At 35.4% G+C, this 19,682-nt stretch overlaps 1 protein-coding gene across 1 annotated transcript in view; it reads right to left on the minus strand.

Moving 5' to 3' along the window:
- Positions 1-19,682, minus strand: part of LOC140148221 (uncharacterized) — a 65,695-nt gene that overhangs the window by 16,165 nt on the left and 29,848 nt on the right. Inside the window, exon 2 of the mRNA XM_072170092.1 lies at positions 10,368-10,434. Coding sequence (XP_072026193.1) covers positions 10,368-10,434 — 67 coding nt within the window. The remainder of the gene's footprint in view (positions 1-10,367; positions 10,435-19,682) is intronic.

The raw sequence follows: 19,682 nt of genomic DNA on the forward strand, positions 1-19,682 counted from the left end.
TCACGGGTTATAAACAACGATGCAAGTTCTAATTACTGTAAGATGACTTGAACATGTTCATTCATCCTTGATGAGAATCTGGTGTCTTTATAAGATCTTGCGATGAAAATCTCAATGAAAGTTTACTCACAGTACAGTCATGTCAATCAGGTTGATCAACTTTTGATATCAAAAAACACCTGTCTTGTACGCCTCATCGCGTCATTTCCCGTCAACCAGAATATATATATTTATATTTATATTCAATAAAATTCACCGATACTCCAAATGTTTTTTGAATGAAAAAGAAGATGAAATGATCTATGAAGCTGATTCAAGAACGTCATAATCAATGTTTCAGCGGTTACTGTACTGATGATGTTTATAACCATGTATGGTTGATTAAGCTAGATAATCATGGCAATTTTGACAACTCCTACGTATTGCAATGGAAAAGTAACCCAGAATTTATACTCTAAACCTTATGTTAATGCTCCCTCTTAAGGGTAATTCATGTTTTTCACAGGCAACATACATGGCCTATTTTCCCTTTTAATTAATTAATGCTAAATTTATACTTCCATAAGCGATAAGCAATCATATGATACTTGCCAATTAGATGTATTGTTATATGCTGCATTGAAAGTACGATCCAATTAATTGCCCAAAAGGGCAAGTGTTTATGTACGAGGTGAATATGAATTCAACATCAGTCCATCTACAGGGTGTTCCTGAAAGAACTGTAGTGTATCATCGGGAACTGAATTGTTTGGGTATTTTAAGGCATAAACCAAACATAACTAAATAACCCATGTGGTTGAGGAATATATCAGCTATCACATACTTTTGCATTTTTACAATTGACTGCTCCGTTTTTGAAATACAAGAAGTTGACGAAACTACTTCATTTTTCAATCCGTTAGGCCCCGTATCCATAGGCTGTTCCCTTGTGGCATGTGCCCTTGTTCCGTGTTCACTTGTTCCCATGTGACCTGCCACACAGACAACCTGTGGATACGGCCACTAAGCAAAACAAAGGTTCGTTGTCTGTGTGGCAGGTCACATGGGAACAAATGAACACGGAACAAGGGCACACGCCACAAGGGAACAGCCTATGGATACGGGGCCTTACACGGAGTCAAATACCTATCAATGACAATAGACGCCGCGCCTCACTGATGATGCGCTGCGATAATCACTCCGAATACAGATCATCGATTGATATTTGAATCCGTGGAAAGGTTTGAAAATGTGGAAGTTTCGTAAAATTCTTATATTTCAAGAATGATGTGGTCAATTGTCAGTATATGATTTTTTCCTCAACCACGCCGGTTATCTAGTTATGTTTAGTTGAAACGTTAGAATACCCGAAGAATTAGGTTTCCGACGATACAATTTTTCAGGGACACCCTGTATTTGACTTATAAGTAGTCATTTGTTGTCGCTGCGTCAAGTATGATGTACGGAAACTCTTATGCAATTTTTCAGTTCATATAGGATGTATTCTTAGTATTATTTTGCGATACCAGCCATTCCTTTGTGTATAATACATACTCAGATTACCTACTCATATATATTATATAAATATGAGGGTAAACCCTATGTGTATATCTATGTACTGACACTAACATCTTGACAAATATTTTCTATCTTGACCCTTTTCTTATGTTGAAATTTGGTCTTATTACCGGATGGTCCAATTGACATCCTCATCCTACGTTGCCTCTTCTGTGCCCATCAAAACAGAGATTTTGAGAACAGTGTCGATTTATATTATATCCTCTTATTATCAAACACTGGAATAAAATGTATTTTCTTTAGTATTCTATAACTTTCTTATGCTTATATTTGCCGTTACGATAGTGATATTGAAAAAGCATTTGGATGAAATTACGCTATTTTAGGGAACGGGCTCAATACCATTCTAACTGAGGGACATCTAATTTTAAGTTAAAAGGTCAAGCACTTTATTAGTAACAATATTTCGATGCCCTTTTTTTTGGAATAAATGTCTGTACAATGCAATGTTTTAATACAACAAACGAAAGCCAACGAAAATCGTCTTTAGAGCAAATTCGAAGTATCAAGAGGGGGAGCTACCCCAAAATAATGCCAATCTGAAAAAAAAAATTCAACTTTCTTCTGTAAAAAATATTGAAAATCAACCCGTTTTTGAAGGGGAAAAATCAGAACCAAAGCTCCACTTTTTTGGCAAAATGTTGAAATCAGCCTTTTGTTTATAAAGGAAAAAAATCACAAAAGGTCCACAGTTAGCCCCGTGCACTCCCTCCAAATAAATCCTAGCTATGGGTCTGATGACTATTGACTTGACAAGCAATGTTCAGTATAAAGACTATACTTATAGACAAAACATAGATAACATGACATTAAGATGACATGAAATGACGTTAACGAGATATATCATCAAAGTATGACATAACATTAACAAAAAGGGGCATACATGACATCGGGTGTCGTAAACATAAAATTAATTACCGTATCTTGAAAGGATTAGGAAAAAGTACATGAAGTAGGGGAACTTCTACTTTTGCTTCTATTACTTTATTTAAAAGTCGTTTTAATGGATTTAGACACCTTAGCTTACGATTGATGTGATACAACAAATTATGACAAGTGTAATAATATATACTTTTGCCTATATAAAGAAAAAGAGGTCTAGACAATAAATTTCTTGTGTGATATCTCCATTCACGCGCACGGGCTTTTGAAATTTAGATTGGTTCTTAGAGCGTAGCACATGTGAACTTAACGAAAACCAGAATATGGTCCGTTTGTAACTTGCCAAAGATGAGGGCAACTAAAACATGTTCTGTACATTGGTCGGATTTCTGAAATTTCGTTGGTTTTTTTTAAACATTATTGTCATGGATTCATTATACAAAGTCAACATATCGAAGATACACATGCCCCTATGATTATATAGTTCAAAGCATCTGTTGGCTCAATAATTTCCAATAAAAAACACATTGGTTAGAATTTAATCTCAAACCAGACGGTGTGTTAAAAGAGAAAAGGCAGTTCCTACCCTACGCATAAAATATTAAAGTACAAAAGAAATGGGCTGAATACGGGACTAAAATGTAGGACACAGTTTGAAGCATTGTCACATCTTTGCACATTGCCGTAATGGGGTTTTGATTTTGGTATCGATTCTTAAGCAAACTTTAAGCTAGTACCTATTGTAAACAACAGTGTCGTTTTAATTACACATTACAACGGGAATAACACTACCAGAAGCATCACATGTAGACTCCGACGTAGATATCGATAAACCTTATATGAAATAAAGTATAACGATGACGTCAAACATGTGGCAAATTCTAATCCTGATACGTTCAGTGAGGAGCGATATTCTCGTAAAGTCAATTAACTTTCCCATTTACGTTTTATTGCAGAACATAATACTTTGAACGAGGCTATGTTTAGACGTGTCAAAGTATGTTAATTTTGCACTTGTTTTTTCAAACTAATAAAAACTATATCTCTGCAACCACTGAACCCACTAGAAACGTGTATGTTTATTTAAACGCGTATTTCATGTTTATTTCAAGTATGGTACAATGAATTGCATATTTTGCTTGAAAAACGAGAAACACTGATCTTTTAACATCTGTTGCCAGGAGCAGAACTTCATCGCACGTAGCGTTAAAATATACAACAATCTGTGCAATTTGTTGAAACGTTATAAGCGTAGAGTGGAGCGCCTATTAGTACGATAAAATGATAATGATGGCAAATCTAGCGCCTATTAATGCATACTTTATTAAACGATATAGACAATTAATTTGGACAAGATTCGTAAATCTTCAGCATTAACATTAAGAATGCTTTAAAAGGCCATACAACATGTATTGTTTTGTAACACATTCCAGTTAATGATGAGTACCGGCTTGTTCCCAGCAATGAAAAATCATGTGTTTCTTTTCAATTAGAAAGCGATGGAGTGTTGGAACATAAAGGTAAGGAAGAAACTGTATTAGAAATTTTAGCATGTTGTAATAACATTTACCTATACGTCTGGAAACTATCATAAAATAGATATAAATGGTATGGGGTTAGTTAATTAGTAACTCAAAGTAACATTCCAAAATTGTTGGAAACAGAACCATGACAATTATTTAAGTTAATATTTTGTTTCAAATAAAAAGATGGGTGAATTAATTTCGCAGTTCACAGTTATCAGGTAAGAGACCACAGAAGAGATGAAGAGTTTCATTGCAAAACGTGATTTATCCATTTTTACCAATTTGAGATATATGCAAATTAAGAATCTCGAAAAGTATACTTTGGAGAATAATAAATGAAGTGTCATTTTAGCAGCACCATTTTGTACTGTATGATAGTGATCTTAACTCAAACATTTCAGAAATGGCTTTTATAGCGTTTTGCGATGAAACTCTTCAGATCAACCTTATCGCAAATGCAATAAGCATATTTTAGCAACTACTCTCCGATGATAATCTCGGGTTTTATCACATTTATGCTTCATGTGAAGTTATCTTTGATTAGAAACACTTTTGTGCAAATAATACAACCAGAACATAACATTCTTTGTCGTTGTTGTGAAATTGCATTAAGCTTTGTTTCAACTAAAAAAAGCGCATACCGCCACAGGGTTTCCTCTTGTATTTCTAAAACAAAATCTAATTAAACACAACACGTATTAAAAGCTTCATTAACTTCGCTAACAATGACCATGCATGTAGTGATACTCACAGGCTGGTACGGTTGACAAACGTCTCTTCAGTTCATAATTACAAGCTTTTGATTGCAGTCGTAACAAGAACTAGAAACACGATCTCATTTAAAGAGTAGAGACTGCTTCACATAATGCTACAGGCATTTTATGACATTGTCTATGTAAAATTAGCTTCAGTATGTTTTGTTCAAAACCAAAGGTTAATTTGAAAATAGTTGTAAGCCAAAAATGATTTAGATATATTGTTGGCTACAGCTACAGTAATTATAGGAGTTTAAGTGACTGGACCAAAACCCACTCACATTTTTGGCTTATCTATATTCCTGTTGTTAGAGTTATAGATAGAGTTAGATGAGTACAGTAGTCGGTAAGATCATCCCTTCAAGCCTTAGCCTCTACCTCCCATCGCAGTTTGTATTTTGTGTTACACAATCAAGACCATATTTTTTTGTATGCTTAAATAAATTGCGACAAAGGTCGACTGGGCGATTCAAGCAGTTTATGAGAGGCAAAATACAATCCATGTGCAAAAAAAGAAACCCCTCCCCGTTGTGATTGAGGTACATGTATATATCAACTCTTCGACGATTCCAAAAATCGTAGAACCTGCGACCATCTTTTATAACAGTGCATTGATATTTGAGCAATTGCATACCTTAAGGTGGTCAGTCTCATAGTAAACGAACTTTAATTTGATATCAGAAAAACTTAATCTCAAACCAGGTGTGTTCGATTGACAACTAGATTCATAGTAGAGAAATATCATTGTACACGTAATTAAGGCTTTACTTGCGTGTACAGGTTTTATTCTTTACGGCAAATTTGCACTACTTTGTAATAAGGTACATAAAACGACCTGAATCTTGTCTTTATAAGATCATTTATTTAAAAAGCTCTTGAAAGTTTACTCACTGTACATTATGTCAATCAGGTTGATCAACTTTTATATCAAAAAACACCTGTCTGTTACGCCTCATCGCGTCATTTCCCGTCAACCAGAATATATATATTTATATTTATATTCAATAAAATTCACCGATACTCCAAACGTTTTTTTGAATGAAAAAGAAGATGAAATGATCTATGAAGCTGATTCAAGAACGTCATAATCAATGTTTCAGCGGTTACTGTACTGATGATGTACATAACCATGTATGGTTGATTAAGCTGGATAATCATGGCAAATTTGAAAACTCCTACGTATACGGCAACGGAAATCCGAACCAAAATACTCTTTTAAACTTATGCCATGATTTAAGTTGATCACATAGCGTGTTTATAGTAAACTCAGTTCTAATATACCACAACTGATGTTGTTTATTGTGAATCAAATTTACCGCGCATAAAGTGCTGAATGACCTCCGCCGTATACCGAATTCATAACTGGAAACCACGGTAGATTGACGTATAAATTCAATCTGGTCAGAAATTGTCCGGTATTGCCCACTATAATCACTAGCCGTGACGGATATGTACCGTATCCTTCTCAATAAAAGATTTGCACTCTAAACACACGAGGATAAATTGTGTACTGTATTACCGGAAGTAGCAGCCTCGTCATGATGCGTTGGATGCGCGCAGGACATTCAAACCTCGTCTCAGCCCAAGAGTTTTCAAAACAGAAGCTAACTGTTCGCCGCCTTGATTACACTGTTGAACGGGCTGTTTATAGCTCGCGCCACAATATTTACACATTCCCTGTGCGTTGCAAGTGTGACCTAGGGGTCATTGCAGATGTACGGTAATGTTAGTTGGTACATAGTTTGTCAAAACTTTGTGTGGTAACTGCAACAGTGCCTCAATATAAACAAACAGACGGAGTTTCAGTATCATACAAGGACTATAGTACACGATGTACTCAAAACTCGGTATATTCACTGTAACACCATTAGAGACTGAATTTGGAGTAAACCTTCTGATAATTACAAACACTCGCTGAGCAGCAAGACCTTCCCTCTAAGCTTTTAATCCGATAAGCTGATTATTTATTTGTTTTCATGAATTGGAAGACATTCTTTGATGTATTCCCAGCAAACACAAAACGTTTTCGACATCATTCACAAAAGGTTATAAAAGGTTGTCAGAAAACGTTTAAATGTCGGGTTATATAAAGGGTATATTAAGAGTATAAAACAGTTTCATAACCTAAAAAACATTTTTGATAATCTACTGCTCAGCAAACAAAAATGTTTTACAGAAAACGTTTAAATGTCGGGTTATATAAAGGGTATAAAACGTTTTGATAACATTCCAAAAACATTCTTGAAAACTTGATACAAAACATTCTAAACAAAATGTTATTTTGGGGTTGATAAAATATTTTGCCCAAAATGTTTGCAATAACGTTTTAAAAATGTTTTCATGACCTTTATATAACCCGACATTTAAATGTTATTAAAATGTTTTGAAAAAAACATTTTAAGAACATTTATGTGTTTGCTGGGATCAAATATTTTAACATAATGTTATTTAAGTATTGACAAAATATTTGGCAAAAATGTTTGCAAAAATAGTTTACAATAACATTTTTGAAAACATTTAAAAATATTGTTGTAGTGTGTTTTCATACAAAACGTTTTAAAACGTTATCATGACCTTTATATAACCCGACATTTTAATGTTATTAAAACGTTTTTACCTAAACCAAAAGCCAAAATATAACTTATTTAAAACGTTTTTAAAACGTTTTTGTGTTTGCTGGGTTACTGAGCTCAATCATCTGAAATTACTGGAGCGTGAGCCACCCAGGCTGGTGGCTCAGCATAGTATTTTATTAACAGAAGGATTTCTCCAAATTCGTTTCCTAATGACGCTGTGTGCTATCATTTTTTTTACCATTTTCGGCAATACCGTACCAAAATTATCCTCGATTGCTAAGTGTGCACCACTATCCATCTGTTTAGATGGATATCGATGTACGGTACATTCCCATTACGGCTGCTGGAATATAGTGAGGAGTTTTAGACAATTTCTGATCGCACAGAATTTATACGCCAAAGTACCATATATCTGCTCCCGGCATCTGCTCCCACTATAAACACGCTTACTGACAACATACATGTGCTACTTTCCTTTTTGGATAGATGCTAAATTTATACTTTCATATTAAAGCGATAAGCGATCAGTAAGCTATTGCAAAATGAGATTTATTATTACATGATGCCCACGATCCAATTAATTAAACAATAGCGTAGGTATAAAGGTGCCAGTAAGATATGAACTTCATTCCATCTATTTGAATTTGTTATCTCATCAAAATCTTCAAGTATGATACTCTTGGAATATAGGATGTATTCTTGGTGTTGTCTTGCGATACCAGTCAATCTTTTACATACTCAAATTAGTCTACTCCTATACATTATATAAATATGGGGTAGACCCTACGGTGTGTATCTATGTACGAGCCCTTTACAGATACGTACAAATATTTTTTAACTTGACCCTTTTCTTATTACACAAATATGTTCATATTACCAGATGGTCCCACATGAGCTTTCAAGGCTTGGCTTAAGCATTTTTTTTTTTTCTTGGTCCCATCAGAACCCAAGTGTGTGTCCTTCCGGACCGGTCGGTTAAACAAACGACCAAACAAATTGACATCCTCATTCACACAAAACCTCTTCTGCTCCTATAAAATTTTATGAACAGTAGCGATATAAATACACTGAAAGACAGAGATAAAAAGATTTTAGCGCGTCTGATGTCACTGTCAATTACGATCCTTGATTGGTTTACACAGGTTAATAGCGCGTAAAAGGAAGGCCGATTTATCTAGTGCCGATCGGAGAAAAGGAATAGCAGCAAATGGCGATAAATTACGTACTTTTACAAGGCAAAAAGTAGCTTTTCTAGGCATTATTGACATGGTGACTTCGCGAAAGAAAGTTTCCTACTATAATGACCTAACTTTTGAGATGGTTTGCATGTTTGATGGTGCAAAATTAAACAATAAGGCGCCCGGTTATACCGCCGCGTTCAGCAAGTCATCATCACGACACTTGTAAACAAACCGTACTCGAGTTTGATTGACAGGTAAAATCTTTTTATCTCTGTCTTTCATTATAGTATTCTCTCATCACCAATCAATCGATCAAAATATTTTGTTTTAGCATTCTGTAAGACGTTATTATGCTTATTTTTACCTTGAAGATCAAGAGGTTTCAAAAATATCGGGATGAAATTCCAATAGAATAGGGAGCGGGCGCGCTATACCATTTTAACTAGGGACCGTAGAGTAAAATTCGGACCGATTTCATCGAACGTTAAAAGGTCAAGCACTTTATAACTCACTTTTAAATCTTTCTAGTGAATCATTATACAACTGCATTATATTCCGATGCCCTCTTTCGGAATGAAGGCTATAATACGTAATACAACATCTTAATCTAACAATTGAAAAGCATCTTAGAAAGTGTAAGGGATAGCCTATGTCTTCACAACCTATTCGTCACCAACAATCAAGTAACCAAAATATGATCCAATATTTGAACGAAAAAGATGCCATCATCGGTACCATTTCCGAGATAATTTCATTTCGTCCCCAAATTAGTCCCCCACATCCCAAAATACTACACCATCTACAAAATAGTGAATGGTTAATGCTTCATTTAAGTTATGGATGTACGATATCCTCTGTGACATGATTCCAAGATTCCAGACCCTTCTTCACGTATGCATATTCTTCCTTTACTACAGACAGTATGCATGTTCTATTTCCTTCACTGGCTGACTTCATCTTTGCGCATAAGTAGGCATTTTTTTCCCCTTTAGAATCTTCAAGTACTTTACTTTAAAAATCTACAGAGACCCTCTTTACTGCTTCAAATCTAAATAGTGCATTAATAATGTTGTTTTACTGCGGCCATGCAGGTTCCCTGTGTATGACCATAGCTGGATATGACAGCCAATGTCCGCTATGAAGTTGGACTATACTTAGAGACAAAACAATATTACATAGATAACATGACATAACGAAGACATGACATGACATTCAATAACGAGACGTATCATCAAAGTATGACATAACATAACAAAAAGAGGCATACATGACATCGGGTGTTGCAAACTTTAAATTAATTACCGTATCTTGCAAGGATAAGCAAAAGATAAAGGAACTTTCATTTTTTAGTTTGAAAGTAGTTAAAAATGTTGCGTATTGCTCAACAAAGTGTTATTACGGATACTCGTTGACAAAGAACAAAAGACAAAGGCGCGCATGTTATTTGCCAGTAAGGTTTGATTATTGTCAAATGGGCTGTTCCATTTAAGATCCACACTACCCCTGTGGAAGATTTGGGAAATATCTGCTATGGGGGAGTATGAATTTCAAATGGAATGAACACATTGGGCAGTTCCATTTAAATTCCATACACCCTCTGAGAAAGATTCAATCTGAATCTTCCACAGATGGAGGATGGGTTTCAAATAGAGTTGGCTAATGTGCTAATTCCGTTTAAAATTCATACTCCCCGTAAAAAAAATATTTCCAAAATCATCCACAGATGGAGTGTGAACTTTAAATCGAATAGCCTAATACACAGGATTCTCTTAGCTTTCAATGTAGATTTGTACGCCAAATCGGACACTGTTAACGCCCTTCAGCAATAATGGTAATGTTTAGCTCAACAGTGTATTATGTTGGGGACATTCGTATGAGAATTTCACTAACCTGCTTGTGCAAAAACTGCGGCAAAGACAAAAAGTGTCGCCAGGGCTGCTATATTTGATGACTGCATCTGTAAAGAAACAAAATAGGCGAAAAAAATTAAAGCAAAAACATTATACGGTGCTATCAGCTATTCAATGATTTGAGATTAAACATGTTTATCATCATTATTATTAGCAGCAGCAGCAACAGCAGCAGCACCATTGCTCCTCTATTAATACAAATCAGATCTGACGATTGTCAGTGAAGGATTGTTTTTGAAAGACCAGATTGCATGTAGTGAATGCATCACCGAACATTTTGCTCATTTTAGAATCCTTATTTTCAGCATATTTTAGGAAGCAATTCTTTAACAGCAGCAGCACAATACCATTGCTCCTCTATTAACGTAAATTAGTTTAAAACTTTGCTATCAATGCACAAAGATATCCCAAAGCTATGAAAAGTGGCACTAAATGACTCATTCGATAATCTGGGGCTTTACAAATCTGGTCTGCAACTGCATTCTCAGAGCTGCATTCTCAGAGTCTTGAGATATTAAAGCGATTAATGAAGGCGTGGAAGTTCTGTGATATGATACCAAGGTCAATTTCACTAAACTTTTAACCCTTCGTAACTCAAGTAACCGTTCGTAAAGTTACGAATACCCAATACTAGACGTATAACTTTACGAATGGTCCCTGTAGTAAATCCCTACTTATGAAGGGTACCTTTCGATAAGTAAGTTTAGTGAAATGGAACTTACGACTCGTCGTAAGTTACGAACGATTTTGAGACTTACGAAGCTTTGTAAAGTTTAGTGAAATGGACCGCAAGCCACATATCTTCCTATGAATTTACAAAATGCTTCCACAAATATTCAAGTTTAAAAAATCTAGGTCCAGTATGCTAAAGCATCGACTGGTTAACCACAATAATATCTTTATATTAACCCATCTGTGACACATAACGCTAATAGAATGCGTTATAACCGATCAAATGTTATCTTGGTCTGCATCTCCAAGAGCCGACCCATATTTTGGTTGGGCATATAGGACGTAGCCACCAATTTAAATAACTGGCACAAATAACTATTGATCTTTGATCAGATTTGTATTGACTCTGAGAGTTACCCAAGTGAATTAAATAGAACAATTTATTTTTGATTCTCCGACACGCGACAATCACATTTGAATTGGCTCCTTGGAATCGTTATATTAATTTCATCGCACAAATCTGCTTTGATCCAACAACCGATCAAATTTAGGAGCGGTTCTTTGATCTGCGACTGCGAACCTGCACGATCCAATGCAAATCGGGTGCCATTGAATCCCTTTAATCCTACGGAAGATCAGATTAGCGAATGACCATGATGACTGGCACAAATTCGTCATTGATCCTACGCCTCATCGGATTAGCATGGACTGGTGGAGTTGCCCATGTTTATATCTGACACGATCCAGTTTGTTTTTTCCGTAGTAAATGTGAGCACAGAGTCGTCAAGTGTTGCTATGTGCATCCTTTGGGGTAGTATGTCAAGAATGATGACAACCTATATGCCTTTGAATTATTTTTATTGTCAAGTTTAAGTATTGACAAGAAGAGTTCAACTTACAAGGCCCAGATCTAGATGTTCATTAAAGGTATAATACGTGATACCAACACATAATGGTTTTATTTCTGACAAATGTATACTCAAGACCAATCCATTACACCTCATTTTGCTTCTTAGTATCGCCTCGAGGAAGACATTTTATAATGTAAAGAAAATATGAGCGTTTAATTAGGGGGTGGAGGACGGGAGAACATACACACAAATAAAACCAAAACGAATTTGAAAAACAGAAAGAGGGAAGGATCCGAAATCTCGGCTGAACAAAACATTCATATAGCCATACACTGGAAACTCTTTTCCACATTTTGATTTGATTGAAATTTCCTTCCCATCTGGTTCAGCTCTTTTATGTTTGCAACATTGATGAGTTGTGGGTATATCTTCCCTCCGCAAACAGAATTTTAAGGCTTTGTAAGCTGGGTTGACAGACAATGTTGTGGATTAACTTACGCCGATGTATAATGGGTCGTATTATGCGAGGTATTATGTTTTCAGTATGTAAAACTAATTAAATGTTTTGTACTGCTCTAGTGTCTCAGTTGTACTACGTATTGGTTTATAGTTCGGTATTTGGTTGCATCACATCTACACCATCACGTGCACCATATCACCTCTACGAAACAGGGTTTTACACTGTGTTGCACTAAAACAATGACACTTGGTGTGCAATATAAAATGCAACTTTTGATTTCGTTCCTTTCATGGGTTTGATCACCGTTTCTTTAATTCTCAACCGATTTCAACAAATGAAGTCTTAAATCAGATCTAAAGGTACAGGTATTGGTTAATTTTGACATATTTGCATACAGGGGTGAACATAACTGGTACCTTAATTCTTTTACTCTCTGTATATCAGCTTCTCAAGACAAGTACCTCTCTATTTATGAAATCGCACACTTCACAATTCTACATAACAATAACCGTCTAGTAAAATACCCGCAGGAATATGGACCCCAACCCAGTACAGGTATGTTCACTTTTCGTTTCACATTTGAACCGTCAACGACCATTAGTACCTTGGACGTACCAAACTGACCCTTAGGTTATCTCATGTAGCACTGCGAGCAAAGAAAGGGAGACTATTTAATAATATTGTACAATTACAATATGTTGAGATTTTGTCTACAATCGATCGAATACGAAATATGAATTATAAGAAGCACATAATTTGAATTAATGTTAAGGGTTTGTTGACAATTTTTATTTAAAGCGCAAATGATAAGACATTAGAATGCACATTCACTTGAAAACCATCGCCTAAAGTGATTAAAGACGTGTAGAAACAAGGTGCAAGAAAATGATCGTTTATGGATAGAATAAATATTTCTCATAATCTATGGGCAATTTTCATGGCAGAAACGTACACCTAAGGTGTGTACCTGGTCTTTTCCACGTCAATTGTATGAGCACCTAATTGCATGGTGTTTACAAAACAGGTGTAAAAGGAAATGACTGGTAACGTAAGTTTAAGCAGTGATTCTATTTGATATATTTAATATTCTTTAGCGATTCTAAAACATGTTCTAAATGACAGCCCACCACTGCTTACAAAGAAATGTCCACAAAACAGACTGTCCTTTTCAAAAGTAAAGCTGTTTGGTGTCCGTCTTTGCTTACATCGCAGATTCATGTGACTCTCGTGATTTTTACGTGGAAGTTCACCACATGCTTTAAACCATAAATGTCAGTATTTTTACATAAATTGCCCCATCTGGATACACTGTAAAACACCTGCTAAACCATTAAAAAGAAGTCTGTCTTACGTCACATTCTCTAAATGATATAATGTTTTACACCCAAGAGGAATTCGTCCATTCTGAAGCAAACTACTTTTTGAATATGTGGCTTTTTATCTTGCACACGAAAGCCATCCAGTTAAAAAAAAGAATGTTTGTATCTGCGTCGTTCCGTCACTAGTTTGTACCGCTTATTCTTCTATGAAGATAGGAACGTGCGTGTAGCCTTTCTAAATTCCATACGATTCATCATCGTAAAAAGCTGTAAAATGGTAATAAAGATGCATTAGATACGATAAAAGGGATTAGAGGTCTGGCCTAGGCATTACAGGTCTCGCCTCTTGAAATCTGAACTATACCATACGCCAGTTAAAACTGTTCAGGGCCATCCGTACAAGACATATTACGTATTTTGTGATATTTTTGACAAAGGCGTTGACAATTTAGATCCATTAGGAGTAGTGACTCCTACGTGTTGTGGGTAGTCCCTCGGTAGCGCCAAAGACGCAATGAGAAACCTTGTGGTGCTTCTTTGCCTTTGCACAATAACAAGTTTCATAATTGGTGTTGTCAAAAATAACGAATTATATGTCTGTTTTTAGGTATAATTGGTTTGAAGGTCTTACAGCAACGGTTAAGAATCATTATTGCCAAAATCAGATCTGACGATTGTCAGTGAAGGATAAGTAACAACAATTGTTTTTGAAAAACCAGATTACATGTAGTAAATACATCACCGAACATTTTGCTCATTTTAGAATCCTTATTTTCAGCATATTATAGGAAGCAATTCTTTAACAGAATTCTTGGACCACAACTAGAAATTACATAATTATAGGTTTAACGCGTTTATAGTGTTTTTAAGTCAATCGTGAAATACATTTATTTACACAATATTACCGTATTGTTATTTTCTTCATTACAAAGCGCTTTGTACTGCGCCCTCGAAGCTGAAAGTTACAATTATTTACTATAAACCAATGCCGCGCGGATGAATTACAACAAAATGTCATATAATGAGAGAAAATATACCATTTCGAAGCATCAAAACACAAAATGTACTTTTTTGGATATTATAACTTGGTCAATTTCAGTGATTTTAAATCGAAATCAGTCTTTTCAGATGCCACACAAACAAATAGTTCCTCGGCGTATTTCTATACATCGCCCAGGATAACCAAATAGTGCCGAAGTTTCCTTGACTATTATTATGCTTTATACGTGTCTTCCTTTCAATCATGCTCGTACTCTTCAACACTAAATATGTTACGTTCTAAAATCTGATTAGTCTTGGTTATAGATTCCCTAATCCAAGTATTCGATGCAAGTAACGTTTACAGAATTGAAAGTCTTAAAATAGAACTCTTCCAAATTTCATATATCTATGGTGAGCAATGTAACTAAATGAGACCCCAAACAAGTGAATGGAATTTGTTGCCTGCCATCAAACTTTAATGATTCTTTATCGTTTCTATGCGGAATACTAAATATAACCAGTAAGCATGGCACATTTATCCTATACACTGCAGTTTGCAAGTTTGAAAAGTACTTTGTTCCTCAAATTTTTCCTTTTTTGTGTACTGCACTCCGGAGGTATTATTCTGACTGAAAAACTCCTCACTTAAAATTGAAATCTGAATACTATGTAGTTGTGTTTTTACTTTAACCAAGTAATGTAGCACAGCAGATATTAGTTTATTTTAAATTTTATTTGACGTTATTTTTAGTGTCCATTATTTTCATAAGCAAAATATTCGATATAATGTTTTGCCAGTCGGTAGACATTTTAAAAATTGCGAGGATTTCTAATGATATGGGACGTATTCTTAAGAAATAAATGGTAACGTATTATCATTCAAATTGTCATTTGGTATTTTTGAAATGACAAATTTAGCAAAATACGAAGATAACAGCAGTATTGACAAAGTTGAACCCCCATTCAAATACATGTGGCTAACTTATGTACTGTCAGTATATAAATTACAGATTCATGTAAAATGTCCAATTTTGTCTTAACTACACAGCTTTCGGCTGAACCACTAGCAGGCTATGTTAACACATCTATGACAATGACAAACGTACCAAAATCTGAATATTGATGATTTTTACCATCGTCCGGATGAGTAAATCTCTGAATGGGCCTTTATTTTTCTATTGGTTTTTTAATTTGTTGTGCTTTGCAGCTTACGTAAGACCTGTTCATGTAACAGGGCATAAACAACGTTAATGTCCACTTGTCCAGTCATAAACAAACCGAGAACTATAATCAAATACAGCACACCTTTGACGCGCGCGACTACCGTGATGTTGCAAATTCGGAGCTAAACAACGCCTTCGGCGCACAGTTCATTCATAAATTTCCACTCGGCAACAGCAGATTTTCTCATCAGCCAATCAGAGACAAGTGCGTCCAACGCAGTAAATGCGCGATGTATACTTAAAATACGCGCTCGTCAAAGGTTTACTACATTTGATTATAGAACCCATGTACGCTCGCAAGTTGGACATACACACTTGATGCCCGCGGGCTATTTACGCAAAGCGCGAGTGATGTACGCAATATTCACTCGCGTCAAAACACGATGGAAAAAGTAAACGTTTTCTCTCATTTGGAGATGAAAGCATTTATAGAAATGAAAAGGAAATGATAGTTTTTAGGCTAAGTTTTCATAGTTGTGGAGGAAATTTACAGCACATAGAATGTTGAGTATGAATGAACGGGCATTAACTATCGTTGAGTCGTGAAAATATATGAACGAACCCCTAAATCACACCTTTTGTGTCTTTTATTAAAATTTACAAAACATTTGGGCGACATTTCCAAAAACCATATCAAAAGTCAAACTTCTTAACGTCGATTTACTAATCTAGAAAAAGATTGGTAAGAGACCCACTCCAAACAATAGCCCGGAGTTTTATTCGTGGATTAAAGTTATCACCTCAAGCACATTGTGTTATAATGCATTGAACAAAATAATGCAAAGCCTATTATTTGTTATAAATATGTTGAAAATATACACCCATTGAAAATTCTGTCAGTCAGCCGCCTGGACAACCAATTCTTTAGAAATGCTTAGTCGCGCTAAAAGTCGATCGATACATGTAAAAATCAGCACAATTCAGAGATACACCTTTTTGCTATGAAATTAATTTTCTCGGTCAAATATAAAGCAATATTTTTTTTTTTTCTTCAGTAATGTCAGTTAAAAACTTGGTGCTTGGATATACATTTTTTTTAAATCCTGGTGTTAAAATTAAGCATCAAATTGTGTCTTTTAGTGTGATATTTTTGATTTTTATAGGCCTTGAATTCGCCTGCGAGCTTTTTACGGAATTCATGTTTTAGCGTCTCAAACTAACATAGTTTGCTAAAGAAAGATATTTCCCACCTCTGTAAAGCACATCGTGGGTCTATATGTTATAGTTTTGTCAGAATTTCCGTTTTTGTTTTACCCTTTTTCCATTCATGCTCCGAAAATTTCAAACTAAGTAAAATTAGGTAATGGTGAGTACTTTTATCTCGAGAGCAACCAGCAGAAATAGTCGATATTTCCTTTGTTGTTATCCAGGTCAATTTTTCATTGAAAGCAAATTGCCCGACCAGCGATTAAATCCCCAATTGGGTGTTCTGGTTAAACATGATCAGTAGGAGCGCTATAGGTCTGGGAATTTCTTTGCTATATTGAAGTTCTGGCAACACTATAGCCATGCCGGTATTCCTATTAAACCCAGGGATATCGATCCACAATGCTAGTACTAGCCTTAGATTTCACGTGTTGATTTTGAAATTTTTTCAGCCGACAGTGAAAGATGGTGAAATCAAAACGGAAATTCTGACAAAACTATGATATATCGCTCACGGTGATGTGCGTTAGAAAGTTGGGAAAAATCCTTCATTAGCGAACTATCTTACTTTGAAAAGCTAAAAGGTTGAAACAAAAAAAGGCTCGCGGGCAGAGTTTAAGCCTATCAAAATCGAAAATCTTACACTAAATGACTAAATTTCACGCCTAAGTTTAACACTAGGATTTGAAAAAAAAAAATACAGTATCAAGCACTACAGTTTTTCCTGACATTTACTGAAACAATGAAAAGGATTGCTTTTCATTTGGCCGAGAAAATTAATTTTACAATGAAAAGGTGTAACGCAAAATTTAGCTCATTTCAACACCAAATTCGATCGTTTGTATTGCCTCATTAAATGACTGAGTGAGCCTTGCAGAACAAAAGAATCGGTTGTCCAGGTTGCTAACTGCTGTGGCATGTATCACAAAAAAATGTAGGGCAAGATTAGTCACACACATATTCTAATCGATAGACTCTGATTGGTCTACTTCCAAAACAATAGATTGGTCTATTTCAAAACAATAGTATGCCCGAAAGATAGCAACAGAATGACAGCCGTTTAAGTCATGGTATTCTAAAAGCGTATCAGCATGATTAGTGGCAGTACCATCAATGGAATTACTCTACTTGAACACTAATATAACTTTTCATGTCATGAATGTCTCAATTTTTTCTTTGTCTGCGAGTTACAAATTGTGGACTTGAATCAAGCTATCGAATGCACATGTGATTATGAGCGATAAAGTAAAATACTTTAAAACAATACTAGTATCCTTGTCGATGCCTTTTATATTGCAAAAATAAGAACCTAAGGTCCTAATGCACAAAACAAGTGAGACCCGGTCTAACTTTAAACCTGGTCTAACTATGGAGGTTAGACTTATTGAGGAATCCTTTTACTCTTTCCTTTTCCTCCTTTACTCCAAGCAAAGTCCAATAGTTATACTGCAGCCATCTATAGATGATATTCAGCTACATATTTTCCCCTTAACATGATCTAAAATAATATAGAATAAGGTATGTAAATACCAAAGAGTTCCTTCTCCCTAGACTAATCTCCATAGTTAGACTAGGTCTAAAGTTAGATCTGGTTTAATTTGTTTTGTGCATACGGACCTAGGAAACTAATAGGGAGCCATATGTCGAGTTCACCACCATTGCATAGCGGAATATGAATATGAATTGACCTAACCTAGCTGGTTTGAGGAATGTCGCTAGACAAATTCAAATAAACGTGGATTTGTAATAAAATGTCGACATAAAACAATCAGTCATATCAAATTTTTGAGAATTACCAAAGATTACGTAGCTTTTGATTTTACAATTGGGATATTACCGGATGAAACATCTTTTCATTCGCTTGACTTTCTTCATTATGATTGAAATGGGATGAACAACAAATAATTCACTTGAGGATGTGCGTCATTGTTTACAGTCCGACCTTACTCCTTAAATGCTAATATCTGTTACTTTGCAATAAAGTAAATGATTTGTTATTTATATAAATTTACTTAAAATAAGATATTTGGACTCAATTAAATGAATCAGAAAATCAATTGAAATGTGTTCCTTAACATTTGTGTAATTCCTGTAAGTAGTGGATGATGTATGTTGTTATTGTTATTGCTGTTGTAAATACTCTTCTCTTGCTCTTCTTCTCCTCCATCATATTTGTGGATCATTTGAAACTTTGTACCTATTTGGTTAAGACAATGTTTCTGCGGAGTATTTGTAAAACCATCTGAAGTAGTCCTTATAAGCTGTGTGTAATCCGTACATTTTACGAACATAAAACGGAATCTTGTCGATCTGACCGATACTCCTTTAAGAGTCCAATATAGCTACAGTTTGTCCACTCTGAAGTGCTAACGCACGCGTATACAGCGCGTTAACAGTGCGTAGTGCTGCGTCTCTGCTGCAGGTATGCGTGCCTTCAAAGTCGGCACAATGTGTGCGTCAGCGTCGGTACTTGAGATTATATTAGCCAGTGAGAAAATTCTTCATCATGAAGAAGCAACTGTATCAATTTTGTTTACTAGTGTCGTGTCAACGTGACGACGTTGCTTTGAGTGTAAGACGACGTATAAAAAAAACCCTGTCGGTCGGGCTTTTTTTATTATTATTATTTTGTTTTGTTTTTTC

This window comes from Amphiura filiformis, chromosome 1 (assembly GCF_039555335.1).
Source record: "Amphiura filiformis chromosome 1, Afil_fr2py, whole genome shotgun sequence".
Classification (NCBI taxonomy): Eukaryota; Metazoa; Echinodermata; class Ophiuroidea; order Amphilepidida; family Amphiuridae; genus Amphiura; species Amphiura filiformis.